This window comes from Colletes gigas, unplaced genomic scaffold (genome assembly GCF_013123115.1).
Source record: "Colletes gigas isolate AHSC1104 unplaced genomic scaffold, ASM1312311v1 Colletes_gigas_Sc00041, whole genome shotgun sequence".
NCBI classification, from domain to species: Eukaryota; Metazoa; Arthropoda; class Insecta; order Hymenoptera; family Colletidae; genus Colletes; species Colletes gigas.
The window spans coordinates 1,384,351-1,408,511 of record NW_025106670.1 but is presented as its reverse complement, the minus strand read 5'-3'; the positions used below and the strand labels follow the sequence as shown (position 1 = coordinate 1,408,511).

At 36.4% G+C, this 24,161-nt stretch overlaps 6 protein-coding genes across 11 annotated transcripts in view; 3 read left to right on the top strand and 3 right to left on the bottom strand.

The window, feature by feature from the left end:
- Nucleotides 1-384: 384 nt before the first annotated feature.
- LOC122402899 (DDB1- and CUL4-associated factor 12) lies at nt 385-4,899 on the bottom strand. Of its 2 annotated transcripts, none has more exons than XM_043406060.1 (7): nt 4,606-4,899; nt 3,913-4,010; nt 3,389-3,844; nt 3,072-3,302; nt 2,586-2,870; nt 2,346-2,511; nt 385-2,268 (listed from the first exon to the last, which is right to left on the bottom strand). In XM_043406060.1, the coding sequence occupies exons 2-7, from the start codon at nt 3,996-3,998 to the stop codon at nt 2,113-2,115; spliced, it is 1,380 nt and encodes a 459-aa protein (XP_043261995.1). In that variant the 5' UTR covers nt 3,999-4,010; nt 4,606-4,899; the 3' UTR covers nt 385-2,112. The 2 variants fall into 2 exon arrangements, with proteins under 2 accessions (XP_043261995.1, XP_043261994.1); XM_043406059.1 differs by having other exon boundaries at nt 3,913-4,469; nt 4,606-4,897.
- Nucleotides 4,900-4,992: 93 nt separating this feature from the next.
- LOC122402898 (U3 small nucleolar RNA-associated protein 15 homolog) lies at nt 4,993-7,071 on the top strand. The gene is made up of 5 exons (XM_043406058.1): nt 4,993-5,167; nt 5,361-5,943; nt 6,019-6,239; nt 6,312-6,747; nt 6,836-7,071. Exons 1-5 carry the CDS (start codon nt 5,078-5,080, stop codon nt 7,069-7,071), a joined length of 1,566 nt encoding a protein of 521 aa, XP_043261993.1. The 5' UTR covers nt 4,993-5,077.
- Nucleotides 7,072-7,257: 186 nt separating this feature from the next.
- LOC122402923 (programmed cell death protein 7) lies at nt 7,258-8,935 on the bottom strand. The gene is made up of 3 exons (XM_043406121.1): nt 7,955-8,935; nt 7,573-7,780; nt 7,258-7,491 (listed from the first exon to the last, which is right to left on the bottom strand). The coding sequence occupies exons 1-3, from the start codon at nt 8,787-8,789 to the stop codon at nt 7,368-7,370; spliced, it is 1,167 nt and encodes a 388-aa protein (XP_043262056.1). The 5' UTR covers nt 8,790-8,935; the 3' UTR covers nt 7,258-7,367.
- Nucleotides 8,818-9,691, bottom strand: LOC122402924 (tubulin-specific chaperone A). The gene is made up of 2 exons (XM_043406122.1): nt 9,422-9,691; nt 8,818-9,186 (listed from the first exon to the last, which is right to left on the bottom strand). Exons 1-2 carry the CDS (start codon nt 9,549-9,551, stop codon nt 8,960-8,962), a joined length of 357 nt encoding a protein of 118 aa, XP_043262057.1. The 5' UTR covers nt 9,552-9,691; the 3' UTR covers nt 8,818-8,959.
- On the top strand, nt 9,520-12,281 carry LOC122402922 (protein prenyltransferase alpha subunit repeat-containing protein 1). 2 transcript variants are annotated; one of them, XM_043406118.1, is made up of 3 exons: nt 9,520-9,626; nt 10,196-10,436; nt 11,072-12,281. In XM_043406118.1, exons 2-3 carry the CDS (start codon nt 10,360-10,362, stop codon nt 12,279-12,281), a joined length of 1,287 nt encoding a protein of 428 aa, XP_043262053.1. In that variant the 5' UTR covers nt 9,520-9,626; nt 10,196-10,359. The 2 variants fall into 2 exon arrangements, with proteins under 2 accessions (XP_043262053.1, XP_043262055.1); XM_043406120.1 differs by lacking the exon at nt 9,520-9,626 and having other exon boundaries at nt 10,433-10,557.
- Nucleotides 12,282-13,582: 1,301 nt separating this feature from the next.
- LOC122402921 (GRAM domain-containing protein 2B-like) overlaps nt 13,583-24,161 on the top strand; it is a 51,669-nt gene continuing 41,090 nt past the window's right edge. For 2 of the 4 annotated variants that reach the window (XM_043406114.1, XM_043406115.1), the window contains exons 1-2: nt 13,583-13,935; nt 17,061-17,325. In XM_043406114.1, coding sequence (XP_043262049.1) covers nt 13,707-13,935; nt 17,061-17,325 — 494 coding nt within the window. In that variant the 5' untranslated portion in view covers nt 13,583-13,706. Of the gene's footprint in view, nt 13,936-15,932; nt 16,149-16,466; nt 16,504-17,060; nt 17,326-24,161 lie in introns of those variants that run through there. The other 2 variants (XM_043406116.1, XM_043406117.1) reach the window with 2 other exon arrangements.

Below are 24,161 nucleotides of genomic sequence, written 5' to 3'. Positions count from 1 at the left end.
ATAACGTACGATTAATGATTCCGATCAAATTTTGGGCAGCTATAATTTAAAATATCTGCATTGCAACTTTTATACGTTCCATTGAACTAATTCTTATAATAGGTATATTCAATTAGCGTGTGACGATATTAATAAAAGATTGCTTCTCAAAATGAATTAATATTTGAAAAATAATAAACTGTACATATTCTCAGTTATTAATTTAACAAAATATTAACAGTTGCCGTGCACATTCAAAACACATTATTATAGTTCATACATTGACCAAAGTTTCGTGTGTGTTGACATTTCGTTATGCAATACAGAAAGATGTGATTAAAAGACATTTAATACGTATTGGTTCGCCTAAAATAAGTTTAGGTAACGAATACTCATTGTATATTGTAAGGCCAGTATTAAAATTTCAACTTCATAAATTGTATTTGATAAAACTTAATGTTCATTGCAGTATTATTCGTTGATTACTTCTATAAATTTGTAGTTCTGTTAGACAGCTGTAGATGTACAACGCAGAATCTAAAAATCACTTTAAAACCACACTGTATGCAGATAATATAAAGATTCAAATTAATGGTCACAATTTGTAAAATAACTTTTCCCTTTAAAAGTTATTTTTATTATATTCTAGGAGAGATCCTCAATTAATAGTTCGTTAAATTTCGTATATAATAGCTAGTACTAGTGCACAATTTTATGTTAAACAATTAATAAAATTACCTAGATTTTATAAGCTGGTGATGTAAAAATCATAAAATTGTTTACCAAGTACATAGTTTAAATATAGAATTAAAATTTTGTTTTCTATTATACTAATTTATAAATAGACTAATGCATCCTTAGTAAAATTAAACTATAAAATGAAAATTACCTTTGGGGTTGCACGTATGATTGAAATGATGATTGAATGAATACAATTATTGTAATTTCTTTTGTTTATACTTTGAGACAATCGAGGTATATACACCTTAAAACTTAATTTTTCCTATTATTAATTTCTACTTTTTTATCTACTCGTGAAATATAAAACCGCTTGAACTGCATATATATATCAAATTTTTTTTTAATTTACTGTCCAAGTAGAATAATACATTTTTACGTACTTAGCTTGAAATCGCGTCTTCCAAATGTGCCTTACTCACAGAATGGTACTCTGCATCAAACTTTCGATATCAATAGCATCACATTTCCGAATGTTTTTAAAAGTACCACACTTGCCAAAACTATTAAATAATACGTTGCATATTTTTTATCTAATACAATTCCAAAATTATATTAAATTTTGCCAGTTTGTTAGAGAATAATATTTATTCTTATGTAGATTCAGGATTTAAATAGATGCATATGACTTGCACAGTTGCGGATTAAACATCAAGCTAAGTAGTTAGTCAATTCTGTACAAAATAAAATTAATAGGTAAAAGACGATATTATGTGAGAAGTATAAAAATACAAGAGAAAGAAGAAAACATTTTAGAGAAGTATGCGATTGGGTGTAAAGTATTGTCGCGATAAAAACGAAACCTTTGAGACCCGTTCGTAGAAAAGAACAACGAGTGAAGGAGAAAAAAAGAAATTTAAAAGCCACCTTATTGCTCATAACAATTAGTACAATTTCATTGTTTTTTTTAATTCGATTCTTTCTTTATAAAACTATTTACCACCGTATTTGTAATGTTTGTAAATTTCATCATATTTACTTATTTAATAAGAGAAAGATAAATGCGTAAGCATGATTAAAATTATGTCGTATTTGCATAGCTCAACGCTGCGTCTCTTTTATGCATTATCTTTTTTCGCGTTTAAAATTTATTAAATATTATTGTCTACTAAATAATTGATTAGTCTCATTTTAATTAAACAAATGTGACAAGTACGATAATAACATTTTCCCTAATAAAAAATCAACAATAAAAGATTTATTGACCCCTCAGCGTGTTAAATTAATCGCATTGCTGGCTCCGAGAGGATTCCCCCAAGCATGGGTTTTGCTTTTATAGCGACAACACCATATATACCTCTTCAGATAAAATCTCGGTTAATGTTCATGTAAATGTACAACTTATAATTACTTACATAAAAATCGATGCTATTCTTTACTTGATTACGATTAATTTTATTGCCATAATCCTGCATAGTTACCATAAAAATTAACGGGAAGAGGTCCACCTGCTGTGAACAACCGTGTTCCTGATCCGTCATAGCAATGAGTATATATAGCAGGTGTATACTTCGAATTTTGGAATCCATCAATATATTCTTCATCTGGAAGCTAATACCACCGTTCAAATAAGTATCACACCCTTATAAAAAATTATACATTCAAGTTGGAGAACATTTCAAACATACCACGTAACCCTTTGAAACTTTCAGTACAACAGTTCTATTAGAATTAATCGAAGACTCAAGATACTTTTGAGCTCTAACATCGTAAAACATTAACATTCCTAAACCTGTTCCAATTGTTAAAACAGAACCTTGAAAACTGGCTGATCGAATTCCGCAACCACTGTACCTGCAGAGAAATATGGGAATTTAGTAAGCTTATAGATCGAACAAATAGAAATGGCATCTGGTTAAAATATATACCGCGACGGTATTTTTTTTATTGGTTGCAGAGTTCTTGCGTCTAAAAGTAAAGTATAAGATCGGCATCCAACCGCGTAAACGCCGTCATCTTGTACAGCGAGACAAACGTTCTCTTGACAAGCCGGTAATTTTCTAGATATCTTTTGTCTAAATGTTTCAGCGGACCAGATGTGTATAAAGCTATTCGAAGTAAGCGCAGCAATTTCTTTGTATGTTCGATTAAAAGCAAGGGCCCGTACTTTTTGTGCCGATTTGCATTCCTTGACGCACACTGGTTGAATCAATCTAATCGGGAAGAGAAGGAACACATCAGATTTACAAGTTATTAGCATTGCAATAAAACCTCAATTTAATGGACAGAATTTTATGGTACTATTAGAATTGATTATATTTTTTTATAATATATATTTTTATGGACACCACACCACTGCTCAATTAATCCACTGTATCAAGGTTCTACTGTAATTATATTCTGTACTGTGTAACCTGTGTGTAGGGACATCTGCTTTGTCGGGTGCCTCGGCAAGATCGTTATCTATACGCCATAAAGCCATTTTAGTGTCTCTAGATCCAGAAACTAGGAACTCGTCATCTAGCCAACACATGTCGAAAACCCAATCTCTATGGGCACCTTCCCCTACGCAAACCGGATCGAGGGTCGGTAGCCTGTATATTGCTATTTCATTACTACTTCTTGCCCCGGTTGATAAAAGAGTTCTGTAATACGTGTAAAACATTATAAATATAGATATAATGAAATAATAATAAGAATCAAAACTATACGAGATACCTAATTTGTGTACCTTGAAGGATTAATTTGAACAGAATGTATACCGCACTGTTGCTCAGGGATAGCACCACCTCCAGAATTAATTTGCCTTCCATGCAGAGATGGTATTTGGTCTAATTTCTGTGTTGCTACGTCATAAACCATTAATTTGTTGCATTTTGTACCAAATACTACTTGCCTATCGCTTAACCATTGGGAGCAAAAGACTTTATTCATAGTATTTAAACTAACAGAATATTCTTTAAACAAATCATGAGTCAATATGTGTCGAAATCCATATTCTTGATTAATTTTTCGCACTTCTCTGGTGTTTGTTTCTCTCGCGCGTACATAATCCACAAAATTGAAAGAAGTTCTTAAAAATTGCTTTCCCTCGCTTACAGTTTCCGTTTCGTCGTCGCTTGATTCGTAACAGACAAAATCTTCTGGCTTATCTGGCTTACGATTCCTTTCCAATCTTAAGGCCAATCTATAAAAAAAAATTATCAATTGTTTAATTTATAATAAACGACTATTTTAATATTTTTGATAATTTACCTTCTAGCACGACGTTCCTCTAAACGAGTTCCACTAGCACAAGGAGGATGTCTACCATACACAGTCATTCTTTGTGTTTCTGCCATTATCTCCAATTTCTATAATTTATGAACTAAGGTGTCTTAACGTTCAATAGTTGTTGCATATAAAATTCTGTTACTAATTCAATAAAATTATTCTTGTTCGTATAATAATTGAGATTATTCTTAACGATATAGTCTTAAGAATATTCTATTAAATATATTCTTAATTATTATGTTCAATTGAATTCTTCTATCTAGATGGAACATAAATATTTGTTCCTGTCATTATAATAAAAGCTAAGCTTTGTTCATTTGACTTCCAAAAGGAACTCATTAATTTAAAAATGTTATTTATATGCATTCGGTAATACGATCATTATAATGATCGATAAAATGTTTGAACGGCATTGAAAAATTAAAGCATCCAACAACACCATCAAAGGAAATTTCAATCTCGTCTGGCGAAATATTTATAAACGTGGCTGGTATGCAGTCAACTAACAAGAAAATTTCTTGGCAGCAATTCCTCTCTGACTGTAATAAAATCAAACTATACATTTTTTTGTACATTCTCATAGATAAAGGAACATTTTCTCGTTTCGTTAATTCCGAAATATACGCGTGAACGTCTACATCTTGATGATTATTCGTGAAATATAACAAAACTTACTAGAAGGACGGCAATTGCCAAATCTATCGTGCTGTCTAAGCGGAACGACTTTCAGATGAAATCCTTTGTTTATCAGATGCAGAGCCTCATAATTACATAACTCGTATGCACTTACGGATAATCATATGAATATCAAGGCTTCGTTTCTGAATTATATAAAGAAATGGAAAGGAAAGCCAGAAAATTCATGATAAGCAACGAGACCTTCGAAGCACTAGGCAACTAACCATCGCCATATTGAAACGAGCAGCAAAACCATATAAAATGTAACAAAGTATACTGAATCATCAAAAACATGTTGCCTTGCTGCTTCGTAAAATAGTTTTCGAGAGTTTCTTTGTTCAATGATCACAAAAAAATAAATTTATTCTTGATTAATTACAGAAATCAATGGCAACAACTTCCATCAATTGTCAACAAGAGAAGTTTACTCCCTCTACTAGGTTTTATTACAGCTGACATTTTTAAAGAAATGGCATCCTTTAAGAAGATAAATACTAAAGTATTTGCAAGATCAGGATCTGAATTAACTCCTGATAATATATACTGGAAAAAGTATACTGTGAGTAAGTTGTTACAGATGAAATAATAACAAATCTTCTGCGATCGTAATATATCGATTAATTCATGATGCACTCGAATCACTTAACCTAATAAATACCATTTGATACGAGGATCAGTACTGATCTGTGTCGTATTAAATGGTATTTATAACAGAAAAATATTACTTTATTATTTATGAAAATGTTTTACAGACTCCGGTCTTGGTTAAGGAATTCGGACCGATTGATTACATAGATTTTTCACCCGTGGAACCGCATTATTTTGCTGTTACTTGTTCAGTAAGAGTACAAGTGTACAATCCAATTACAAAGCTAGTCACAAAAAACCTTAGTAGATTTAAGGAAGCTGCTTATGGAGGCTCCTTCCGCAACGATGGAAAATTACTTTGTGCTGGTGGAGAAGAAGCGGTCGTCAGACTTTTTGATGTTAACACAAAAAGCCTTCTACGGCTGTTTTCTGGACACAAAGCATCCGTGCATAGAACACTTTTTACTGCAGATAATCATCACATTGCATCTTTCTCTGACGACAAAACTGTCATAGTTTGGGATATACCTACTGAAAAGCAAACTATATCTTTTAACGAACATTCTGATTATATCAGAGCTGGTGCAGTTAGTCCAATCTCCAAAGACATACTGTTGTCTGGAGGTTATGACAAACACATATATATGTATGATACAAGAACAAACACAAAAATTCTTAATGTAAACCATGAAGCTCCTGTTGAAAGTTTGTTATTCTTGCCATCCGGTGGAATATTTTTATCTGCAGGTACAGAAATAAGATGGGATCTTGAATATACCTAAAATAATAAAAATATTCGATTATAATTATATATCTTTAAAGGTGGAACTGAAATTAGAGTATGGGATGCACTTGCTGGTGGCAGATTGCTTGCAAAGATCACCCAACATCATAAAACTGTAACTTGCCTAAAAATAGCTTCAAATGGTCACAGAATTTTGTCCGGTTCATTGGATAGACATGTCAAAATTTATGATTCTGGAACATACAAAACTGTCCATTCTTTAGATTATCCAAATTCAGTTCTAAGCATAGGGATCAGTGTAAGACAATATTTGTATTTTCTAATATCAACTAACACTTTTGAATCATTGAAAAGAGGTTTGTAATTTCAGTCGAACGATGAAACTATTGTAGCTGGTATGGTGGATGGCTTAATTTCTGTGAGAAGACGAGAAGAAGATGTTAAAAATGAAAAGCCCCAGCGTAAAAAAGTATCGTATAGACATTCCGGTAAAAATTTGCACGCACCGCACGTAGATATGGTGGTGCACGAAGAAATGAAAGAAATTATGGCCAAACACGATACCTATTTAAGAAAGTTTCAATACTCCAAAGCATTGGACTGTGTAATGGCGAATTATGTTGTGAATAAAACACCGCACGTTACGGTTGCACTCATGCAGGAACTTATCAGAAGACAAGGTTTAAAACAAGCCCTTAGCGGTAGAAATGGAAAGTCTCTTGTAAATATTCTTAAATTTTTGAACAAGCATATAGGAAGTGTTCGATTTGGAAGAGTATTATTACATGTTGCTAATGTTTTAATGGGTATGTTGTAAACTCTATATAGTAATGCCTTAGATATTGGCCGACGTTCGGGACTGAAACTTAATTTTTGATTATTACTTCTTAACAGACGTCTATGAAGATCATTTGGATGAACTTGCAGCAGAACCACGAAAAATGTTTACGATATTAGCATCGAAATTGGAAGAAGAAGAAAATTTAATATTAGCATTGTCAGAATTGCAAGGAAAGTTACACATGATACTATCTGCTGCAGAAACTGTACATCCAACACCAGTCAAAGATTCTCAGGTTTTAGAACCCTCGAGTGCTGCTCAAAAGAATCTAATATTAAGTATAGCATAAACATAACGTTTATATTGATTTGTCAAGTTTCATAGAAAAATCTGTACATACTTTTTATATATAATTTTAATAAAATGAAATATACGTGAAATGCTTCTAGTTACAAAATCATTTAAATTATAAAACGATTAAAAAAGATGAATATAAATGTTTAAGATATAGTAAACTAAACAAGTTATTTGCTTTTTTAAAATTACATTACATACTATTTATGTTTATACAATATAAATTATTAGGGTGTATATCAAATTTTACGCATTTATAAACTGGAATTTATAATTATGTAGAAGTATGTTTTATGAAACGTCTTTTTTGAGACATTTTTGCCAGGCAGCTGAAGATGGTTTATCAGGCATTACCCATCCAATTGGAATAGCTGATGCATCGATATCTGAACTTATATACTTATCCCAAGCAGACCTAAAAAAAAAATTATTTTATTTTCGTAAAGCTTAAATCGTATAACAATTGGGTATCATTTAATTGTAGAACTATTTTTACCGTATAGTAATAAAAGTAGTCAAGTCTGTATTGTATTGATCAGACACTGATAGTTTTTTTCCAAATAGTACATTTTCCCAATCATCGAACAGACTTTTCTTTTGTTTTTCGATTCTCTTTTCATTATCAGTCTTTAACATTAATTTCAAACCTTGTTCTTCTATAGAATACTCAGAATCAAGAGTAGACCATTGTTCTGTTAACTTTGCTACACATAAGAAGTATTTCTATTAATTTAATTATTTAAATATTTGGACGGATAGTTGAGTCTTGTAGAAACCGAGTCGAGTAGTGTTCAGATTAAAATTTAAAATAAAGAAATGTTAATCAAATTTCAATAAATGAAATGAAATGATTACTACAAATGAAATCATAATAATACCTATGATATTATTAAATGCTTCGTCGGCCGCCGAAGATAAATGTTCTCCCCTTGCTATGGCAATATTGGCTTTAATATTATGCAGATTTCGTAATTCTTGTAACAATCCAAGATATTTCCTTGCATCGCTACGCTTTCCTCTAACATCGGACAGAACCATGTCAGCATCTTTACGTAAATTTTCCTCCTGTTTTTCTTTTTCTATTACAGCTTGTTTCTTTCTAATCCACGAATCAATTTGTGCATGTATTCTAGCTCTTTGTTTTATCTTTATTAATTTTTCATTTTTCCATGTCTCTCGTTTAATTTTTTCGCGTAATCTCTTTTTCCGTCGTCTTTCTAAATCCTTTTTCAACTGATTTAAAAACTTCGAATCTTTAATAGGATTCAATAATGTAACAATTTCATTTTTTGCTGCATTGCAGATGCACATCTTCTGTTGCCATTCCTCGTCTGTAAAATTTCTATTATCTTTCAGCTCTGCACAAATTGTTTTCAGTTTCTCGTTTAATTTATGTGCAGATGCAATGGCATTTTTGGCAGCTGCAATTTTAGATCTTTTACATACGTTTTTCTGAATAATTGCGTTATTGGACTGATCAACTTCTAGAAGAAAACTTTGAATATTCTTTTCGTCGATCTGCCGTGTTTCTACCGTAACTATTGGTGTATTATTGCTAACATTATCAGAAGTACTACAGATTGGATAAATATAATTTTGATGTACATTCATATTGTAATTTGTGTTATAGATAGGTTGATTCATCGTGCGATACATGTTATAACGTGGGTCCTCTCTAAAAAAACCCTCTAAAAAACTTTGATCGTTAAACATAATAGCGTGGAAGTAATATTTAATTACATAAAATATGAAATGCCTTAAAACTATCGCTTTTTGTATAGGTTAAATGATTATTTTAATGTGTTTACAAAGTGTGTTAGATGAAAATATAGTTCTTTTGTAACTTTTGGCAATATCTTAATAGGATTATTAGGCTTTGTTTTTTAACACATCTCCATAATTTCTCCCTCTCTGGGAAGTTGAGTTTCTGCTTCTCGTAAAACTTTCTCCGCTTCGATGTAGTCTTCGACTTCTTTTAAATCTTGTTCCGTTTCTAATATACCCTTTAACTCTGCGAATGCTTTAACAAGACGTCGTTGACAATCTGGCACCATCATGAGAGATTCTTGAAGTACTTCTTCTTGTTTCTTTATGTCGTAACCATCTTTGTCTATAAAATAATTAAAACTATTATGAAAAGTACGGTTTTTGAAGTTCACTTGGATAATTATAAATCTTTTATAGCGACGTAGTAATTTTTCGATCGAAGAAACACTTAAAAAAGTAGTAGTTAAAGGTATAAAAAAATATACGGAATCGTTTAAATAAATAACACAGCTATTGAAAGGATCAAATTAACGAGAAGTGCAACATGCTTCTAATTGCATTTTTCAAAATGTTCTCACCCTGATCCTTCAATTTTTGTATCCTTTCACGTTGCTGTGCCGCTTCTTTCTCATACGTGACTTTTTCTTTCGCGAGACGTTTCACTACTCCAGTTTTAATTTTTAGAATTCTTATGCGGGGGTCGGACATTGTTTTGATTGAAATATTTTACCTCGTCAGCAGAAAATGAAGTATTCACTGATTAGACGAGTTTCTCCTTATAAGGTAAGATGAGTATAACGAATTTTAGGGAAACGAATTATAGGTTATACCGATTTATAGCCGGAGACTCGTACACCATTAGACTATGCTTTTATATTTATGATACTCGTAAAGACCATCGAACATTCATTTTATACTTAATGTTATCGGGAAATTGAGATAAAAAACAAATTTTCCATCAAAAAAAGATAAAAATTTGTAATATATAAGGTACGTGGACAATTTGAAGTTTTTTCGTAATAAATATTTTTCCGGGGGATTTATTTTTTTTATCATATTGTTAGAGAAATATCTTTTTATTTCAAACAGTATCTATTTATAATATTAACAATTATTATTTTAACGCATCAAATGAAAATATAACAATTGTACGAATCATAGTTACAAATCTATTAATATTTACGTAAAGAATTATGAACGATAATATTTTTCGTTAAATGGCAGTGAGATTTGTTGATATAATATTCATAGATTCGTTTAAAAGAATATTTGCATAAAAATCTGTTTTCCGTTAACGCAGTTCGGTGTTAATAATTTCGCGCCATCTGATTTCGAACGTTCGAGACTTGCAGGAAACTTCAAACGGCATCGCAGTATATCCCCCAACACTTCCGCAGAAAAACGCTACATCGTGCCTGCATTGAAAGGTGCAGCAAGAGAAACAGAAGGGTTAATTGTGTATTGGTTTACACTTGATTCCCCGAGACATGTAACGAACGGTAGTGGGAAGATTACAATGCAAGACGATATTTTCCCGGCGGCAGAGAAAATCCTTTCCGACATCGAAAATGTGGTGAAGAAGAATCCGTCACTGTGAGTGTTTTCTTAGATACATTACGAGGGCGGAGTCTTTAAAAATATCTGTGAAATGTGACACTAAATTCTTAGATTCGATGCATCGGTGTATACGTTGCATAGACAATACAACATTACGGTTAGTGTGCTTTTCTTTTCATAATATACAGTCGCTGTACGTTTTAATCAGACACGCGTACATATGACGCTTCGCGAAAGGTTTGCATAGTAAATACAGTATCAGCAATGTTGGTATCAAATGTCTACAGTAGGAAACTGGCGCCATCACGATTATTAAATCTTAATAATTACGATTAGCGTACTTACGTCTCTGCGTATTACTAAAGTTAAAGTTGCTTTTACAACCAATACATTATAAAATATTAATATTTAATTTTTATACAAAAATATAATAGAAACTAAGAACAACGTTATTCGTGTCTCCTAGTGAATGTCATTTTTATAGCATTTTGTATACAGTCTTTACGTTATGTAATTCGTATATTTATATATTTATTTACTAACGTAATTTATATTATTTATTTTACTTAAAATTATAGCTTCTGATGGTACAATTAAAACGAATTGTATATTATTATTTAAAATTACTGATAGTGTAGATTTAGAAGAAATGTATCTGTGTGCAATTTCAGGAAAAGTTTCGAAATAATTCCCGCGGAGGATAACGAAAATAAATCACCGGTGTATCATCAGGAAGACAGTCTTGGATTGGCGTCATGGTGCGTGCAACCGCTATACTGTTATGCCCATCGTCGGCTTTTTGAACTACGCCAGAACAAACACAGACGAGAGGAGCCCAGTACGATAGCAAGATGGTTGCTGGGCGCTCTTTTGTTAAATCCAGAAGTGACGACGTTTTGGAACATGAGACGGGAGCTAGTGAGGAGTCAGAAGCTAGAAGCGTCAGAGGAGTTCGCTTTCTCGCGGTTGGTGCTTTACCATAAGCCAAAATGTTTCGAGGCGTTCGCTTATCGACGATGGTTACTGTCGTACGTGTTGAACGGAAAAGACAGCCGTTACGATCCCGACCTGACGGAATCGCCGCTCTGCACAGAATTGAACGTCGCGGCTACCTGCGCGGACAGGTACGGGAATAACTACGACGCGTGGAGTCACAGGCGTCACGTGATGGCTTTACGCGAGTCGCGAGGATTCACTTATCCGACGCTCGAAAGCGAGTGGAAGAATTCTCTTGCTTGGTGTCAACGACACGTGTCCGATTACAGCGGGCTTTCCTATCGACAGTTCTTATTGCAGAGATACATGTTCGAGTTCAAAGAACTGCCGAGAGATTCGTTGATAAAGTGTCCGGAGGACGAGGAGCAATGCAAGGACGAATTGTACGCGTACGTTAAATCAAACGTCAGTGCGGCGGGTGACAGGCACAAGTTGCAAAGGTTGTTCGAAACGATGCGCACGGAATTCAGGCCAGCCTCGTCGAGAACGGAACCGCAAACGTACTTCTGCGCTTTCTCCTATTGGGCGGAGGAATGTCGCGTGAACGAGAGCACCATTTACACGTACAACGATTACGAGGCCCTCTGGTGTCACCGTAGGTTCCTCGCGTATCTTCTCGTGCGTTTTATCGCATTGTACGTAAAGCATTCCTACCGCAGGGACGACCGTGACGAAAAGTCGATCGAAACGAAAGATGTTCAGGTAAAGTTGTTAGTGGCGACGGACGACGACGTGACGTTTTGCCACGATTTGCTCGTGGAAGCGTTCCGCACGCGTACACGGAAGATCGCCGATCTCGCGGCGAAACGAGATCAGCACGAAAAGATGCTCGTCGAGAGGTTCTTCAAGTTTCTACGGAGTATCGGATTCGAGATCAGGTCGTGATCCTATTAGTCGTTGAAAATTGTACTTTTAAATAAAAGATGATGCGCGCGTATCAAGCTCTATAATTATATTCGTACCGGGCATAGATCGAGTGCCACCGTAAACAAAAATTACGCAATAACTCTTACTCTGTATTCCACGCAGATGTTATTTCTAATCGTATACTACCCGTGAATTGTATCTCGATAGCGCTCTTTCGTCGGACCCATTCGCGCGGCGAAAGCCACCCCTCCTCCCCCTCTGCGCATAAATAATAGCGCCCGTTTTAATAATTAAGATATAATGTACGATGTAGTTGAAATGGAACGAGTATTGATACTTATTTTTGAAAAGTTTACCGTGTATCGTTTGAAGAATGTTTGAACGCGATATTGCGTAATTAATCGAGGAAAATGGTCGTCGGTTAGCGTTTGATTTTCTAAACGCTGACCGATGTTCAAAGAGAATTAGTACAATTGCGTGATACAAAAGAAAAAAGTGTCTTTTGAGGCTATAGGGAAGTATTATCGCGAGACAAATATGTATAGTCGAACAATGATAAAATATGAAAGAAAAAAAAAAAAAATGTTAGTTTTGTAATCATGTGTTTTTAGTCACCTTTAGAACAGTTGGGGTCTGCGAGCGGACCGCGTTTACATACAAATTGCCCAGGCCAATCGTTTTTGACGCAATTACATATACATACAACATTGGCCACGTTGTTCCCCCTTTGGCGCGACAATCTGACCAAAAATAAACTTTTAGACTTTTGACTGTACTATCACAGTCTACCGGGAACGGTCGTTAGGCGCGTGCGACCGTCAAACAATTCCTATTTCGGTTTCATTGTTACATGTTAATAAAGTTCAGTGAACCCTGCCGTAAATTTTTTTGTTGCATAAGATATCGATACGCATGTATTCACATTTCCACGTTTAAACTCGTCCTTGATGCGACTTAATCTTCCAACGCCCTTCAAATCCCGGAATCAATGTTAACGCAGACAATAGCATAATGATAAATTTAAAACCTTTTCGCCTCGTAAACGAAACTTCGTGTATCTTTTAACATAAATTCCGTTTCTATCGGAATGTACCGTGACCATTGACCAAAATATCAAGAGATATTTGTAACGTAATCGCGACGAGTTCAACAACAAACATTGTGTTCTTCGATTCGTTCGAGACGTTCCGGTGAAAGTATCTGTGTGGATTGTTGACTCGCGTGGAACGATTCCGGCCGGTCGATAATCAAAAGATTTCATTCACCGACCGTTCGTTCGATCGATAGTTTTCAAGAACGCGAACGTGCACGCTGACGCGACTCGAGGCGACAGGAATCGCGAAAGAGTGGGTAATGTGACGGGTATTACTTTTAAATACATTGTCGAAACTCGCACGTGACTGTTCTCTATTATTTTCATTGGTCGATCGGTTTGATTCTGCCATGAGGTGCAACGAGACGATCGATAAGGCATCCTCAGAAATTCCACATGCAAGACGCGTCCAAGAGGTAGCACTGACGAGGTGTGCAGCAGCGGGGGACGGACAAACTTTTCCCTTGTCCGTTACGTTACCGGAAGTGGGCCTAATGGCGTCTGAAAACGAACCCGCGACCGAGGACAACTTTGAAGATTATTCGTGCGCAGATGAGATGCAGCTTGTTCAAAGAAACGGTGAGACGAATTCTATTCTGTTATTGTTACATCATTTTTCTATAAATGTTTACTTATTTAGAATATATAGCCTCAGTCAAAAAATTGATATGAACCCCCTGTATATTGCAGACTGTTAATCCTATTGGTATTAAATTGTTTATCGATTAAAAAATGATATTAATTAAAGTCGTTTACACGAAAACGTAATGAAAGACAAAATACAATTTTACAAAACTATCTATAAAATATAACAGGTATATTAAATTGACTTAATATTTTGTTGGTAAACAAAATAGCAAACAAGCCTTATAATAGCGTGAATTTTTATTTTAGATTTTTTGTACTATGTATGCATTAGTTACCGACTGTAAGTATTGCTTTGGGCGCCTCGATCAAACTTTTTATAGTATTACGTCAACGAGTATATTTTAATTTGGTAATTATATTTAAATAGATCGAAATGCGATAAAATTAATATCAAATAGATCGAAATATAGTGGATCTAAGTAAGTAAATAAGCAAAGTAAAGACGTATCATTCTTACTGCTAGTAAGATAATAACTATTATTTTATATCGATGTATTTACATGCATCGCGTGTATATTTATAGGTGATGCTACAAGTAGGTGCGTATACGTTGATCGGAAGCTTAAATCTTCAACATAGGACTGTGCCTTTTCGCGTAGGTGAATTAAACAGAAATAGTTACTCGGAATATTATGTAGCTTTAGATACGATTATATCTAGGAAACCATCGTGATGACCTCATGCGTGATTCTCTGAGCTAAACGCTTTAGATATCGTGAAAGTAATTCGTGTAAGGCGTTCCACGTTGCAGTTAATAGCAATCTCGTCATTTTAATTGAGGATGAACGTTGAATATTGTATTTAGTAATTATTAAAATATCGAGACTTAGCAAAATAAAGATACGATGTCTCGAAAGATGATGTATGGGTACATACGAAGTACATAGTATGTGCTGGCTCGATATAGACTGTATTGTTGTGGAACGAACTTTAACCTCACGGTGATTGGCATCCATGTGGCTATAGTACTCCACAAACAGGAACTATTCGTTTACCTCGTACATTAGCGTTCGTTCGTAGGCGAGACGTAGTACGAAACATCTTCTCTTTTAACAAGTGTTACCAATAAAATGATAAAGCAACGAACTCTTTAATATTCAGTCATCGAATATCATTTTTATCAAATAACTAAATAACAAGGAACAGATATTAATTTAATTTAATTTATCAAAGCTCTAATTATTGATTTCTTTTATATACTTTGTTAAAATTTCATCAGAAATTCAATTTTATATCGAATAATTTTAGCTACGAAGTTTTAGTAAATACTCCCCTGTACAATACTCGCGACAACCATGATATCGCTGGAGCTTGACCGATAGTACGTTTAAGTTACTTTTATCCGTATGTCCGCTATTCTGATCTCAATTAGTATTAAGTGACTGCATACGTGCTCGTTCATACTCGCCAAGAAGGTTACGAGTTTACATCTCAACGTATTATAGAGCTGTAAAAATGATAGATGATCAATTTGGTGGCTTAAAATATTGCACGATAAATTAGGATTAATCCAGAAAAATTTAGAAGCTTAAAAATCTTATCGTCGCTATGCGTCTGGTAATTGGGTCTTTCGTTCTGGTCCTTTCACCTTTCATTCTACCTGAACTTTGGCGCATGACGCAACTTGCGCAAGACGCATAGAGTATTTACTGACACGTAATGCGACTCTGCCGCGGACTCGGATCATCGTTTGTTCCCATTCCAACGAATTCCATGTATTATTTCATCACGGAATCTCCCTGGACATGTGCAATGTCGGAAATAGCTCTGAATCAGGTGGGAACCACGAGGAGGCGACATACGTGTCGCAAATATTCAGAGAAATGCAGTAGTGCCGGCAGGGATGCGCGGACTTATGCCAAAAACGTGGCTGCCCTTGCACCTTGCGAGATGCTCGAGAGTTTTCAGTTGTTACGTAGTTGCCAGCGAGGTCGTCTCACGAATATTGGCCACGTTTTTTTGCATTTTATCAAACTTCGTACGGAAACACTGAAAATTATTAAACTCGTTTTATTTAACTGGTCATCGAATTTATCGTACAACGAGACGTCGTATCGTGAAATATCTTTCGCGGACCGTCGATTAAATTTCCCGTAGAAAATCGTTTTTCCGTAACATGACATTGCGTATTTATCAGATACGAGGTAAGCCTGATCCGATACGAGCGAGAATCGTAAGCGTTGATTTGATTACAGAAGCATGCCTTTAATACTTTCACGTAACTCACGGGAAACCGAAGACATAGTATACTAATACTAAGGTTGACGTGATGCAAGAGGGTTTTAAACGAATTAAAACACTACCCGCCAGGAATAGGCTAGAATCGCTTCTTCCCCAACATTACCACACCTGTTTCTTAAACATCAGTCGCTATTCATTCAACAGACCATCCGTTCGCGTAACTTCTCGCCTCGAGCTGTTTGTTTCGTCGTTTATTACAATAGTAACGCGGAATAAGACATGCGCTTCCGATCGTGATGAGACGTGGACATTACTCAGGTGACGAAACACTGAAATCGTCTTAATACCGATCTATACCACGAAACGAAAATATTATTTTTTTTTTACAGAAATAATTGGTAAAATTTTGTTGCAAAAACAGATACCTTTATTATACGTTTTGGTTATATAAGTTGACCACTTCCAATTAATGAGCAAACGCTCAAGACATCTGCGTCGTAAATTATCGACTACGCGAAGTAAAACAGCGTTATTTATAAATGTATATTTTCGTATTTTTAATGTTTCGATTGTGGTTCTTTTCCACGGAACACATTTTCAATCTGCAATTTAGAATAGACGTTAAGTAGGAGTACAATAAAACTTCTTTCAGGCGTGTAGATTATTAATAATTTTTTTTAATACACTTACTCGGCTTACTCAATAGTAGCCACGAACTCAGTTCAGATAACAGAGGTCTAGGTTCTACTTAGCCTAAAATTTTGATAAATATCAATGTTTGTTACTAAAACTTTGATATCGAATGTATCTGTATCGAGGCCATTGTTGGTTACAACTGTTCGATGGGGACTTCATTGGGGTTTTTGTAATTTCAGATAGCGAATTGGGTACGCAACTGCGACGTAGCGGTTCCTTGAGGATACCCAGGTCTTCCGATGCCAGTGACGTCGATCGTAATCGATTGCATGTATCGTCGTACGATAGAAAATCATCATCGCCAGTTACGTGGTCGGCGGATAAATCCGATGACACGGCAGTTCGACCCGGCAGGCGGTCCGTACCTGCGATCGACGCACCTGCGCCGGAATACCTCGCCAGGAACCTCCTGCAACTCGGCTGCCCGGCCGTGTCGATGCCCACGTAAGTCTTCTCCGATCTGTCGCGTCCGTGTTCGTGACGATCCGTATACCATATCCTCGCGAGGATAACGATTATTCCGGAGCAGCGTTATCGATGGTTCTCCGTTGAATCCGTAACACTGCGCACATCATTTCGAGAAGAAGCTGGTGCGCTGCAGTTTTCCATGACAGAGAGGTGTGTTTAATCAGGATGATATTACGCGAGAGAATACTCCGTCGTTAAGTGAAATCTTCTAAGAAATTTACCGTGGATAGCTAGCTTACCAGTTAGCTAGAAGTGTGACGTTCTGTGTTTCCATACGTCATTTTGGAGATCCGTTAAATTTCAGTGAGCTAATTTGCATCGAATTCATGCACTTCCGTTCGTATCAAACGCTCTATAAAATTCATATCACACGGCTGTAGAAGGTATATCGAACCGAAATAATGCGCGTATCGAAAGCCCGTGCAGCTCTGTAAACATTTGTGTACCTTGAAAACAGCGGAATTAAGGTTAGGTTCGTTCGTTCGGTATATTTAGTGTCGGATTGAGTGAAATCAGAATCTTAAAATTATATCGTGCAAGACATATTTGTTTAGTAGACATTAATAGTAGAGAGGAAAAAACATTTCTTTCATTAAATCAAACAATACATTAAAGAAACTCGTAGCATATTTTTCCATGTCTTCCGAAAAAATTTCGGATACTCGTATATTTCATAACAAAGACGTGTAAACGCAGTCGAATTAAACGTCCAGTGTGCACTATTTAAATCCGCGTGTTAAAATACGAGTACGGTGAAAACTAACAATAAATAAACTTTTCGCTCGGAATTTATCTTGACTCAAGGTTACCAAGAGAATCTCATTCGATCGTGGAAGATTCCGTAGCTCGTTCGTAGAGTTAGGTTATAAAACAGCATTATTTACCAAACCTCGTCCTTTTGCCCTGCCTCGATCATTAAATGAACGAACTAAATAATTAGAAATTAGAAACAGCATATTAGACGATGAATGTATCATTGTATCATTGCATGCACCTGGCGCGAAATTTCGTTGATCAGAGGCGCAGTGCTCGGGGTGTTACGTCACTGCCGGTCGTTGTGTGTGCCGGTAGTCCCTTAACGAGGAAGTTATTTTTATTTCTCTAGCCCATAGGGCAATTAAACGTTCAGTGTAAACATATAGGCGGCGCGAGACTGCGCACGTGTATCGCTCTGTTTCCTCCGTCGTAGCGTGGTTTATGGTTGCTAGAGAGAGAGGGAGGGATTGGGCTAGTCCGTGAAACAACATTCGCGATCAGCTGACCGGCACAGTGATCCCTCTGTCGGTCGTCTCCGTGATACCGGGTGTTGCGATGCGATCCGACGAGTGTGGTGTCCATGGACACGTCCGTGCACGCGCGTTACAGACACGGTGCTTTGTACACGAGGAGCGTGGTATTCGGTCAATAGCTGGCAGGACTGGCGCAGACGCGCCGAAACAGCTGAGTGTGCGTTCGCCGTACATCCAACGGCGCTGTACCATTGGTGTACATCCGCGGAAGTGTCGTCGACTGGCGAGGAGTTTGCATGAGCGCGGACTGCAGCACGCTTCCACGCACCGCATTGCCGTATTTTCGGTGCGCTGAACGTTGCGAGATACGCACATCGTTCACGTTATACTCGACTCCGCCACGTTTCGCGAGAGGTGATCGAAGCCTCTCCCCGTGTCACGAAATATTCGAGAGAAATCGGTGCTTCGTGGTAAACGTACGAGAGAACGTTTGAAAGTGCACCGTATTTGTATATCGATCGTTCGTTTATCGACCACCAGGAGGAAGACGACCGTTAGCGGAACGGAACCGTTCGAGCAACGACGATCGAAAATTTAATTGATCCCCCCCGAGAACGATGCTGCGACCTTATTGACCGATCGAGCTTCGCCGGGTGGTCGTTATTTCGAAAGACAACCGCCAAGGTCCTCGATGCTGCGCAAAATGAGAAACGGGACGAGGATATAGGATATCTAGAATAATTGAAGTTTCCGTTCGCGAGAGAAGAGCCAATTTCCGAGTCGGTTCTTGCATGCGACTGTGTAGCAGTAACGTGGGACAGTGGCGCCCCTCTACTGGACTGCTACCTACGACAATACTCATCGCAGGTGTGACTTTTTCAAACACGTTCTCATGTCGGCCGTTTGAATTATGAACCGCGTAACCTTTACATTATTTCTTACACGTTGTCACGTAGTCTTACGCCTGTTCGCGAGTTTAGTGTATTTATCAATTATGCTCCGCTGTCATCTCACCAACGACCAAGTAATCGTCCCTGTCACGTTTCCGGTCGTGTCTCGAGATACGAGGTGGGCAGAATTCTTATTCAAACGAATGTTTCGTACAATCTTTTACTCGTTAAACAAATAAAGTTTATATAGTATAAAGTTCGAATAAAATTTTGCCCATTTCTGCTCGAGATACGTCGCATGAATTTTATATAGGTTAGAGCAGTGGTCGCCAACCTTCAACGATATAGAGGTTATATAAATATGTTTTTCGTTGTTTTCGTTGATATAAATGTGAGAAATGTAATTATATAATATACGAAATATCGGGATGGCGATCATTGAATTATGCAGTAAAAAATTGTGGTTTTGATAAATAAACACGAATGTAGGTCCATTATTAGGCTTTTCTGTGCTTTCTTTCTTCATAGCCTAACCAAGTTAGTTGGTACGAGTTCCACAAGTCTCGTATAACGCGTTATATGGGCGTTTATAGTAGTCCAGCGGTTTCATTTGTTTCTAGGCATGTTTCGCGAAAAAATAAGTCGATTAAATTAAGTAAAACCTTCGTTTTTTGTGAAAGAAGCTTTCTCCTCAGCCATGTCCGCGGAGGTGAGAAGGAAACCCAAGTTGAACAGAAAGTTTATATCGCTGGAGGAGAAGATGAGAATTTTGGATCGGTTAAAGTACGGGGAGAAATTGCCAGCCATCGCGAAGAGGTTGAATTTGAACGAATCGACCGTTCGAACGATCAAACGTAACGAGAACAAGATCAGAGCAATGGCGTCCATCGGATCGTCGGTGAGTTTGAACAGAGTCGTTCGCATAAAGGACACGTTGATGCCGAGGATGGAGAATTGTTTGATGATATGGATAGAGGATTGCAATCAGAAGAACATGCCCGTGAACAAGGACGCGATAAAACGTAAAGCGTTGAAGATTTACACGCATTTGAAGGAGCATGAACGCGTCACGGCCGACGAACAGCCTAAATTCGAGTTCAGCGCCAGCAAAGGCTGGTTCGAGCGGTTCAAGAATCGATTTTCCTTGCACAATCGGAAAATTCACGGGGAACGAGCGTCGGCGGACGTGGAGGCGGCGCAGAAATTTCCGGAGGAACTTGTTCGAATCATAGAGGAGGGTGGGTACACGGCCGATCAGGTGTTCAACGCGAACGAAACCGGTTTGTATTGGAAGAAAATGCCCCAGCGTACTTACATATCGAAAAACGAGAGATCCGTTTCCGAGTCGGAGGCCGCCAAGGACAGAATAACGCTGCTTTTGTGCAGCAACGCGTCCGGGGATTACGTAACGAAGCCCATGTTAATTAATCGCTCTTTAAATTCCCGTGAAACGAGAGGACTGGAGAAGTTCGAGCTGCCTGTTCATTGGCGAACGAACAGAAAAGCATGGATCACGGCCGGCCTGTTTCACGATTGGTTTCTCAACTGTTTCGTGCCGGAGATCGAGACTTACACCAGCAAAAAAAATATCGGTTTCAAGGTTTTATTGATCGTCGATAACGCGCCAGGTCATCCGAGGGATTTGAGCCATCCGAACGTTAAGGTGATCTTTTTGCCGTTGAACACGGCCTCGATCATCCAGCCCCTGGATCAGGGTATCATAAAAACATTAAAATTGTATTACATACGACGGACAATCGAATTCATTTTGAACAAAATGGATTACGATCCGAGTATGACGGCCATACAGCTGTGGGAGGAATTTTCGATCTCTGATTGCGTGGAAATTCTCTCCTCGTCTCTCGAGGAATTGCAATCTTCGACTTTGAATGCTTGCTGGAAACGTATCTGGCCCCAAGTGGTCAACAGAGAAAGTTATTCGATTCCCGTAGCCGCGGAGATCGGTCGTATAATAAATGTTGCTCGACGTTTAGGCGGAGAAGGCTTCGATGACATGAGCGACTCGGATATTTACGAATTGATCGACAACGATCAAGAACTGGACGAGGAAGAACTGGTGCAACTAGCGGACGAATCTGTATCGAGTGTTACGAGCAACGATTGCGAGAGCTCCGAAGAAACGTTCGACGAGGAGAAGAATTTCACGTTGAAGAGTCTCAACGAGGGATTAGAATTAGCCAGGAAACTGGAAACGCATTTTACAGCGAACGATCCCTCTATAGAGCGCTCCGTCGAATTTAAAAAACGATTGCACGAGTGTCTAGCTCCGTATTTTGAAATCCAAAAGGAATTGGAGGCGAACGAAGAGCAACTTTTGATACCTGAAATCTTGATCGATACTATGACGCAGGATGACATTGTTTCAGATACGCAACCAGCATCGAAAAAACAATGCAATTGGAACTTAATTTCAGAAGGTTGCGACAGTGATTTAACTTAATTCTAAGTAACGATGTTTTGTTTATATGTTAGAACGAAATAAAAGTATTTTTTAATGTTAATCGTATCAATGTTAAAGGAGAATCTTTTACTCTTTTACAAGAACGTATTATATCCTATAACACTGTTTCGATACTTTAAATTCTATTTTTGAAAACTGCATTAATACTTTTAAAATGAAATATACACTTGAAAATCTTGTTGTTTTCCCCATCGATGTTTCAGTATGTACTTGATTATGTTTACACACTCCTGACACGAGTAGAAGCAATAACAGTTCCGCGAATGAATCGATATCTGCATCGAGTCTTATTTTATTCTTATCGTTAATGATTCATGTGCGTGACTTGATAGAGTTTTCTTAATAATTTGCGTGCTAGTCGAAGTGTTAAAATGGTTTCTTTGCGTTAGGGGTGTTTTAAAGCAGCATTTAGTTTCAGAAAAGTTTCAAATCGTTCTGGAAAAAATATTTTTGGTTACGGGGGTCAATTACAATTATTTTTTGTCAATAGACATATAGTCGAAATCCTGCTCAGTTTCTAGAAAAAAATACGAACAGGTAGACAAATTTTTCGGGTAAAAAAAAAATTTCAAATCATACTGAAAAAATTATATTTAGTTACAGGGGTCAATTATAATCATTTTTGGTCAATAGACATACCCCAGAAATCCTACTCAGTTTCGAGAAAAAAATTCGAGAAGTTGTGAAATTTTTCGACAAAATTGAAAAGTTTCAAATCCTTCTGGAAAAAATATTTTTGGTTACGGGGGTCAATTACAATTATTTTTTGTCAATAGACATATAGTCGAAATCCTGCTCAGTTTCTAGAAAAAAATTCGAACAGGTAGACAAATTTTTCGGGTAAAAAAAAAATTTCAAATCATACTGAAAAAATTATATTTAGTTACAGGGGTCAATTATAATCATTTTTGGTCAATAGACATACCCCAGAAATCCTACTCAGTTTCGAGAAAAAAATTCGAGAAGTTGTGAAATTTTTCGACAAAATTGAAAAGTTTCAAATCCTTCTGGAAAAAATATTTTTGGTTACGGGGGTCAATTACAATTATTTTTTGTCAATAGACATATAGTCGAAATCCTGCTCAGTTTCTAGAAAAAAATTCGAACGGGTAGACAAATTTTTCGGGTAAAAAAAAAATTTCAAATCATACTGAAAAAATTATATTTAGTTACAGGGGTCAATTATAATCATTTTTGGTCAATAGACATACCCTAGAAATCCTACTCAGTTTCGAGAAAAAAATTCGAGAAGTTGTGAAATTTTTCGACAAAATTGAAAAGTTTCAAATCCTTCTGGAAAAAATATTTTTGGTTACGGGGGTCAATTACAATTATTTTTTGTCAATAGACATATAGTCGAAATCCTGCTCAGTTTCTAGAAAAAAATACGAACGGGTAGACAAATTTTTCGGGTAAAAAAAAAATTTCAAATCATACTGAAAAAATTATATTTAGTTACAGGGGTCAATTATAATCATTTTTGGTCAATAGACATACCCCAGAAATCCTACTCAGTTTCGAGAAAAAAATTCGAGAAGTTGTGAAATTTTTGGCAAAATTAAAAAGTTTCAAATCATACTAAAAAAATTATAATTAGTTACAGGGGTCAGTAACAAGTATTTTTGGTGAATAGACATACCCTCGAATTCCTACCCCCTTTCGAGAAAAAAAGTGTTTTAAAGCAGCATTTAGGTATTTTATTTTTAGAACCAAATATGCACTTTATATTAAATATTAATTTATAATACCAGCTTGTATAGAAAGAATATAATACTTCAACGAGCAGCATCTGGACTGACAAAGGAGTATCTAATCACTAAATAAACTAAAATTGAAAAGAACATGTTTTATACAAAATAACAAATTATTTTGTTCCTTGTTTAATCAAACGATTATTTAATGAATAAATGTGCAATATATATTCTCGTGTGTATAGCATGATCCTTTCCAAGACATAAATCAAAAGATGTAAAAAACAGTATAAAAATACTAAATAAGAACTAAATAACATACTGCTGATTTTAAACTAGGAATAGTACGAGAAGAACTTGGAATTTTATGTGCATAATCACATAAAATTCTCGTGTCAAACGAAGTAAATACCTAATCTATTGAACTTTAGAGTTATCTGTAGGATTTTTTCCCAGTCTATCGAAGTCCACCAATGACGACAGTGAATTAGAAATGTAACCTTGCAACCTATGCACGACC